We start from the raw sequence: 8,517 nt of genomic DNA, 5'->3' as shown, positions 1-8,517 counted from the left end.
AACTTTTCATTAATATGGGGTCACTAACATGTACTGACAGCTTATTATTCGTAGTGGGCTGGTAACATATGAAGTTCTCTATTTGTGGGTTGCTAAAGCAGTGACTTCTATCCTGTCCTCCAGGAGATGAGGCTGGGTGATAGCAGTTGACACTGTTACAGTACCTATCCAAGAACCCCCCACTCCCCCAAAACTAGTGCTAGCAAAAATTGTGGTACATAATTAAACCTTTCAAGCTAGCAAGTCCATGGAGCTTTAAATGGCTTGTGGGCTGGGAGAAAGGAAGGAAATCTCTTTCACTAACCTCCCTCCCAAACCTTTGCCTTCCAACCTAATCTCACTGGGGTTTGGCACCTGTCCCCTAGAGACATCTCACCTTTGGGGGAGTTGTAGGGACAGGTGCTAACCCCATCTTTCTGACCGGATTGCAGGACTCTAATAAAATTCAGTGCTCACCCACCCCTTCCTGGCCCACCCTAGCCCTGCACATGCAGGAACTTTGCTAGGAAGAGGGAGGACAAGGGCTGCACACACAACTGCTGTTTCTCTGCTGTGTACACAAGCAGTGTCAGAGCATCATCACTCGGTTGGTGGGGAAAAGGGGAGGGAAGAAGAAGGAATGATAATGTGGGAGAGAGAAAATTGTAAGGGAGGCTAGGGAAACACACAACGTCAGGTGGGACCAGGTTGCGTATACCGGCCCAGACAGAAGACTAACACTGCAGTTAATCTGACACTGCAGCACCTTCCTGACTACCTGCTGGAGTATTGGCACCCCGTAATTTTGGTCTAACTTGAATGCATCTTGAATTATGATAGTGTCATGATATTGCTCTATGGCTCCTCACTGATAAGTGAGTTTCCAAGTTGATGGTCTTTTATCTCTTCTGTTGGCCGCCTTCATCCTGGGCCTGACATCTCTGTATACTTTTGACAAAATATCATGCTTCTCTACAGTACTCACAAAAAGCACTGCAATAAATTCTTTAAAACTGTAACTTTGGATTTTACTAACAAATACTTAAGAATAGAATATTTTTCTCTCTCCCTAAGCAGAGACTGAATTCACCTTGCAGGAATTTTCTTCACTTCCCCCATTCAGTTCTTTGGAGATGCTTATTTGCAGGAGAGGATTTATGGTTTTGTCCCCTGCTCTCCTCTCCTAGGGTGGCACGAATTACCGGGGTCAAGGACTGCCTTTCTTGATTCCTCCTCATTCTTCTCTGTCTGATGCACAGAAACATCCTTCCTTCTCTCTCCTTTAGACGAAGGACTCATCCTCGTTCTAGCTCTTCAGCTCGGGTATTTATGTGTGCAACACATAATAACTAATGAAAAAAGAAAAGTATTTACAGGGCCCACTCCAAACCTGGCATTACAGAGAGCAATACCGCCGAAGAGTATCTTTTTTGACTTCTCGCTAGCAGGCAAATTGTAATTTTGGGGCTAGGAGCGGCTGGATTCATGGTGAGGAGGAAGTTTTCGGGGCTGTGGGTGCTTTTCCTTCCTTCCGCCAGCAAACAGCGATCCACGCCAGGATTTGCTTTCTGCTCCTGTATTTCGGCGATGCAATGTGTAGCACGTTTCTGTATGTGTGTGTGTGTATGTGTGTGTGTGTCTCTCCCTCGCTGTGTCTGCCTCCAGGATTTCTCCCTGCCTGGCGCAGGAGGCTGCTCCAGCGCTGCGCGGAGCAGAGGTTTCCCCGGATCCCGTAAAAACAGGCACACGCATCCAGTGCACCACACGCATGCACACACACACACACACACACGCGCGCACACGCACAGACACACAGGCACGCACAGAGCCGCTGTCCAGTCCATCCCCACGCCGGCTGCTTTTCCCACCACCTCCAGCCTCTCAGAGGCGGCAGGCACAGCTCCGCGGCGGATCGCGCTGCCGCTGCCCCGGGACTCCGCTCGCAGCAACGCGCCCGCGGTTTCAATCTTCACAACCTACAGCCAGATTTTTATCCCCTGATTTTTATTTTCCTTTTTTTTTTTTTTTTTTTTTTTTCTTTCTGGCGGGGGGCGAGAGCGCTTTGCATTTGGAGAAGGAGCCGGGGGGACGAGGCTGCCGCTCTCCCGCCCCCGCCCTGAGCGCATGTGTGTGTGTGCGCGCCCATCTCCCCCCCGCCTCGCAAAAGTTTGCCTCGGCGGCCGAGGGGCTCCCGGGCCGCCGCCCCCGCAGCCGGGGGGCGCGGCGGCGGCGGCGCGGCGGTGCGGCGGCGGCGCGGGACTTGCGCGCCGCGCGGGACTTGCGCGCCGCGCCATGCCGGCGGCGCAGGGGGTTGCGCGGCGCTGCGCCCTGGCGGGGCTGCTGCTGCCGCTGCCGCTGCTGCTGCTGCTGCTGCTGCCGCCCGCGGCCGCGGGGGCCGAAGGCAAGGCGCGGAGCTGCGGCGAGGTGCGGCAGGCGTACAGCGCCAAGGGCTTCAGCCTGGCCAGCGTGCCCTACCAGGAGATCGCAGGTAAGGGGCCGGGCGGAGCGGGGCGGGCAACCGCGGAGCGGGGGGAGCGCCGCCGCCCGGCTGCGCGCACTCCCCGCGGAAGCGGGGCCGTGAATCGCCGCGTTGTCTGCGCGGCGTGGAGCGGCTCTGCCGGCCCGGGTGGCACCCGGGGGCTTCCCGGCGGGGCGTGTGTGTGTGTAAATAAATGATTAAATAAACATAAAAACTAACGAGGAGGATTAAAAAGAGAGAAAAAAGGAGGGGCGCGGGCGAGCCTCAGCCTCGGATCTGTTCGCCGGCAGAAACTTCTTGAGAGTTGCAGCCGGGCTGGGAGAGGCAGACCGCGGTTCCGCAGCGGCTGCCGCCCCCGCTGCGCCCTGTGCGGGGGAATAACTTTGCCCTCTGCCAGCGGGGACAGGGCGCGAGGGAGGCGGCGGCGGAGGAGGAGGAGGGTGAGGAAGGCATTCTTGCCGTCCCCTCCCCCCTCCCCGGACCCCGCCGCTGCCGCGGCCCCGGGGAGCGGCGCGCCCCCTCCGAGGGGGACAGCCCAGCCGCGCACCCCCGGGCCGGGCAGCTCGCCCCTCGGAGGGGCAGCCGGGCGCCGCCGCTGCAGCCCAAATCGAGCGGAGGCATCGGCTGCTGGAGAGAGACACCCCCCCCCATACACCCCCCGCTCCGCCGCCGGAGACACCAGGCAGCCTGTTACTTAGCTCTTCTGCTGAAACATGCCTACAACAGGTTATATCTCGATCTGCCTACGAAGGTGTTGGGGTTGTTTTTTGTTGTAATTTTATTTTCCTGCTTTTTCCTACAACCTTATCCATCTTGCATCTTTGGGACTGAATGAATAAAAATACGTCCGGGGCAGATAATCCTTTAGCAATCAGAGAGCACGACAAAAAGAGAGAAATGATATGGGAAGGCATGAGCTTGGGCTGCTTAAATTGGACTGCTTGAGCCCTCAGGAAAGATTTCTGCTTTGCCACTGGCACTTTGCTGTTAGGTTCTGCTGTTTGTAGAGTGAATTAGATGTCCCTTGCTTTGCTTGCTTCATTTTTAAAGTTGGAAGCAGTAGATTTATCTTCCTTGAGGTGAAATAAAGCCACAGTTATTCACTGTGCAGTATTTAGCACTTTACATGAGGAATGATAAATGTGGAAAATCTCAGGACAGCGAGGATGTAGTTCACAAAAATACGGGGAAGCTTGTTCCACGTTGCCAATGCAGAACAGACCGGATCTCTGCATAGCCACCTTGGTTCCGTCAGACACATAGGTCTGACCCACTGACGTGCTTTAGGACGAGGCAGGAGAGTAAAGGGCCTGTGCGTGTAACTACTCCACAGGCACGTTCAGCACTCAGGCTTACCGATTCGCTGGTCTTTCTGTGCACTTTTTAAAAAATTTCTCCTTAGGTTGCTCATCAGTTACATCAAATCGTGAAGTCTCTGTGAGCCACAGACCCTTTCAATATGCAGTCATGCTTTCCCTTCACATACTGTTACTCCATCTGCTTTGAGGCAGGGTGGTAGGATGTGCCCTGTCCCCTTTTAAAAAAATAATAATAATTTCCAGTGAATTTCAGGCTTCTAGTAACTTTGGGTAAACACTTGTTGCTTTCAGCTCACAGGGAAGTTTTATTGTCTTATTTTTTTAATGTACAGTGCAAAGTTGCCATGCATTTTTTAAGGAATCCCAGCATTTGCAAGTTTCTGCTGACGTGTATCAGTACAGAAAGACTCGTCATAGCTAAATATTTAATAGTAGTTTCCTGCTAAGCTTCATAAGTAATATCTACATTTATGGTTAAGAAGTACATGATTTATGCAGAAATGAGTTATTTTTCCTGAGCTTCCTATTACAAGTTGTTTGTTTTCTTTGTGGTTTATCTGCCTTGTTACTAGTTGGTGTATCAACTTTTGAGCAGTTCTGTGTGTAGCTATTCAAGCTACTAAGTTGTTGGAAGACTAGGATTGCTTCAAGGTGTCTTTTGGGGTATGCTCTGCTTGTAGGGTGCTGAGAGGTTGTGTAATAACTGTTCATGCAGTATGTGCTCTTGTTAATGTGAAAGCTATGTGTTTGCAACCCAGTGCAATATTGGAAGTTTAATTAAAGCAATCGATGTACAGGTTTCAGAATAATTTCTTTTTCATTCTGTCTTTTTCCACCATACTGACTTGGTTAAGGAAGCAATTTGTTACTGTTACGAAATAAGTGTAGTCTGTCAAATGCCTCATGTTTTAAAGAGTTCAAAGAACTTTAATTACAGTCAAGCATTGAACAAACATTGTGTTTTCAAAAGATTTTGCATCAATGGCTTGATAATATTGTGGAAAATAGTAATACACAGTATAGTTTATGTGTTTTGATTTAACAGTAGTTGTATGTTTTCATTTGTCATTTGTTTAAAAGCTACTTTCTAGCTAGGACTGTTGAAACTTGATAAACTGAGGTAGTGTGTATATACTGATGCAAAGAGTTGAAGAATCTGTTTAAATTAGAGAGGCTACTGACACAGAGGTACCCCTCTGTTGAATGGAACTGCAAAGCCAGCTTGTTAGGTAACTTTCGTAAAATTATTTATACTGGCACTCACTTTTGAATGGAGAAGGTAGAAGTTACGAATTTAAAAAGCTGTCTGTTTTTGCACTATAAGGCAAGTTTTTCCTACAGTATTTTGTTGCACGTGAAATGTGTTGAAGTTGGTAATAATGTGATTACGGTTGTCTGCTATGCTTTTACAACAGTGCTAAATGGTTCAATGTAACAGTATAGTACTTATTTGTAATTAACCTGCTGCGCCTCACGTTTTGTCTGATCACCAAATCCTGGTGCTGTGACCTACATTGGAGTACAGCATATAAAGTTGGCTTCCAACATAGGTTGTCAAAGGCAGTCCTCAATAAAGCAACTTTGTCTGGGAATGGGGGAGGGAAGAAAATTTGAAGTATACATAATATGCTGCCTTGGGCTTGATTCTATGCATCAGTCACATGCAGGGTGGGTAGCAGTAGCTTGTGGTGTATGCTGGGCTATCCTTGTAAAATCTGCCCTCTTGTAAAGCTGCTGTGGAGCGTCCTGCATGTGAAGAAGAGCTGAACTGTCAGATTCACGCTGCTGTGACCCAGCATTCGTGGGCGCTGAGTGGAGCTCCTAAGGACTTTGCAGGAAATGTTTTGCTGTAGGAAAATCTGTCACTTGAAAGTCAGTACAAAAGAGAAAAGTCACAGCACATATCTGTTAGCATTACTTGTTTAACTCCAACCATGATTTCAATAGCTTACAGCATCTTAGGGGAAGCCATGAAAATGAAATATCAAAGTTAAAGGAGGCGCGTGTCCTTGCCTCAAAGTTTTCTGAATGAAAGCGAATGTCTGACTGTTCAAAAGTAATGGATGTGTCTGATTTGTGCCTTTCCACTTTCAGTTGATCCAGAGATTTTGAAAGGTGATGGTTGTGGGTTTTTTGTAGGTTGTGGGTTTTTTTGGGTTTGCCTTTTGGTTTTTTTTGTTTTGTTTTGTTTTGTTTTTTACTAGATGCTGAATAATAGTGTATTTAGAGAAAGACTAGAAGTGTTCTGGTAAAGCGTCCAACTGTAAAGATGTTGAGTTCTAAATACTGCGTAAGAAGTTAGTAGCTTTGTTCTCCTGTGCAGATGATGAACGAGGTGAGATTCTGGCAACACAGGGACACTGTGGTGAAAGTAACTGAAATGAAAGCAGAAGCAAACCCTTCATTTTGAAGGTCAGGAGTCACTTGAAATTGTGCTTTGATGAATGGGCTTCATCCTGGCATAATACAGAGGTGTTGACTGAAGAAAGCTAGCAAGTTGCTTGTAGCTCTAAAGTGGTAATAATAATAATAAAGACAAACTCAGTATTCACTCATGCAATTGAGCTATTAGTCCATGTCAGATGTTCCCAAGATACTCTTCCTGAATGTTTTGCTTTCCTTCAAGTAGCTCTAAAATGTAATGGTAGATTGACAGGAGAACAGCAGAAAATCCTCCTGACCGAGTCTGTATCAAAGCACTTGTTAATTAATGCCTTCTTTTACTGTTTCGCTACTGCTGTCACTGAGAGTTGTGTGAATAAAGTGGGGATAAGACCAGGAGGCAAGTGGGGATTCCCAGGCACCTTGTGCAGTTGTCTCAGGAGTGTAAAATAGGAATAGCCTTACTGAAATCAATCATATAATCGATGCAAATTTGTGAAATCTGAATTGGGCCATTAGAGATTAATTCACTCCTGATCTCAGTGATGACAATGAAAATGGACACAGAATTTCATGTAAACTTTGCACTTTTCTTGTTTTAGCGCTGTTGTAGTAGTATCCTCCACACTGTGTATGACTGCTCCTCATCTCTGTTTGCAATTTCAGTAACTGCAGCATCAAGAGACTCTCTGGTCACCCTCCCTTATGGCCTCCCTTATTTTCCCACTGCGGGTGCGTGGTGCACGCTGATAAACCGGTGTGTGCATTTAGCTAGGAGAAGTACCGCTTTTCTAAGACCTGGCTTTACTATCACTTTTGTACGTATTTATTGGTTTGTATGTGGCCGATGCCATTAAAGGGAATACAACTTGTGTATGCACATCTAAACCTAAAGGCACTGTTTGTAAGATCAGGGCCTTTGAGGAGAAATAGCATGGTTTTAATGCTTATAAATAATTCATTTTTGACTGAGAATTTTAAATCTCAGCATCTGGAGTTTCCCGATGTGACTTCATGGTAGAGTATCTTATAAAGAGGGACTTTAAAATAGAAAAGGTGATGCTTTAATAATTAGTGTAATGATGAAGTTGAGTGCGTTGTACTCTAATAATCTTTCTGTCATCAGTCTGATTTATAATCAAAAAGCATACCTAAAGCTATAATATTTTCTACACTTCTAAGTGCTAATGTGTTAAACTGTTCCAATGCTGTATTAGTACTTATTTCATCATATGCTGTTGTGAAATACTCCTGAGATTAGGTGGTGTTCAGACACCAGAGAGGTCAAGCACTACGTTAAAAACTCAGGCCATTCTTTTTATATTACTGCAATAAAGAATATATTCATTTCATTTATATTACCACTTGGCTCTCATAAAAGGTCAGTTTCAGCTGAATGTACAATTACTTGCAAATGGCAAATCTTATAACAAGTGATCAACAATAAAAGCTTTTCTGGGTAATTTGTCTTTAAAATTACCACCTGCCATTTCTTTTGAATGACTTGAGCATCTTGCAGTATCACTCGGAGCTCTCTATCTTATTCCCCACGATACATGTAAGAAAAGTATGCGAACTAGTCTTCCTTTCTGCTTAGTAAAGTAAAAATGCATAATTACATTAAAGTTTCTAGTTGAAATAACAAGCTTGGTGCTTAAAACTCCATTACGGTATCAAAGTATCAGCACTCCCATTACTAGCAAACTGAAATTACGTTTTCAATGAACTATGACTGCATGCTCCCCTTCCTACCTGGTTAATGGGTGCTCTCTCCCTGGGAAGGGAACCTTCATTCTGTGGTTTTGACTGTTCATGCTACCAGGCATAATTATTTTAGCAGCTTAAATATGTGTAAAAGAATTAACACTTCTCCACAAATTCCTAGGAACACCATATAAAGGTTGGTGTTTAAAGGCAGAATAGTTATTATGCTAAACAGAGAGAATGCATTACAAGATGCAAAAGGAATTTAAAATGTGTTGCAGATGGCAGGGAAACATATGCCTGGTAAAATTCTTAGCACTTTATTCCTCTGTATGTAAAAACAGCCTAAAACCTGCTGAAACTAAGGTTTGCTTTCTTCACTACTTACTGCTCCAGAGCTCCTGCACACATCCAAAAAATAAGCTTCCCTAATAAGAAATTTTTTAGCTCTCGTTATAGGAGGCTGCCACAAACATCACCAGCTCTCTCCGATGAGCTGCTTTCGGCTAACGCGACCTTTTCCTTCCAGCGAAGTGAAACAATGGTACTTTATTCCGCAGGAGGCAGAAGGCCCGCAGCACCTGATGGCAGGTGCCGCAGCTCCGAACGGGAGAGAGGCGCCCGCGCTCCCGCCGCCTGGCAGGGCGACGGCCA

The 8,517-nt window shown here is 46.2% G+C and overlaps 1 protein-coding gene across 1 annotated transcript in view; it reads left to right on the top strand.

Annotated features, from left to right (window-relative positions):
- The first annotated feature begins 1,970 nt into the window (after positions 1-1,970).
- The window catches only part of GPC6 (glypican 6), a 786,226-nt gene continuing 779,679 nt past the window's right edge, over positions 1,971-8,517 (top strand). Inside the window, exon 1 of the mRNA XM_075138503.1 lies at positions 1,971-2,467. Coding sequence (XP_074994604.1) covers positions 2,104-2,467 — 364 coding nt within the window. The 5' untranslated portion in view covers positions 1,971-2,103. The remainder of the gene's footprint in view (positions 2,468-8,517) is intronic.

This window comes from Calonectris borealis, chromosome 1 (genome assembly GCF_964195595.1).
Source record: "Calonectris borealis chromosome 1, bCalBor7.hap1.2, whole genome shotgun sequence".
NCBI lineage: Eukaryota > Metazoa > Chordata > Aves > Procellariiformes > Procellariidae > Calonectris > Calonectris borealis.
The sequence above is the reverse complement of the archived record's forward strand: the minus strand, read 5'-3'. Positions and strand labels throughout refer to the sequence as shown.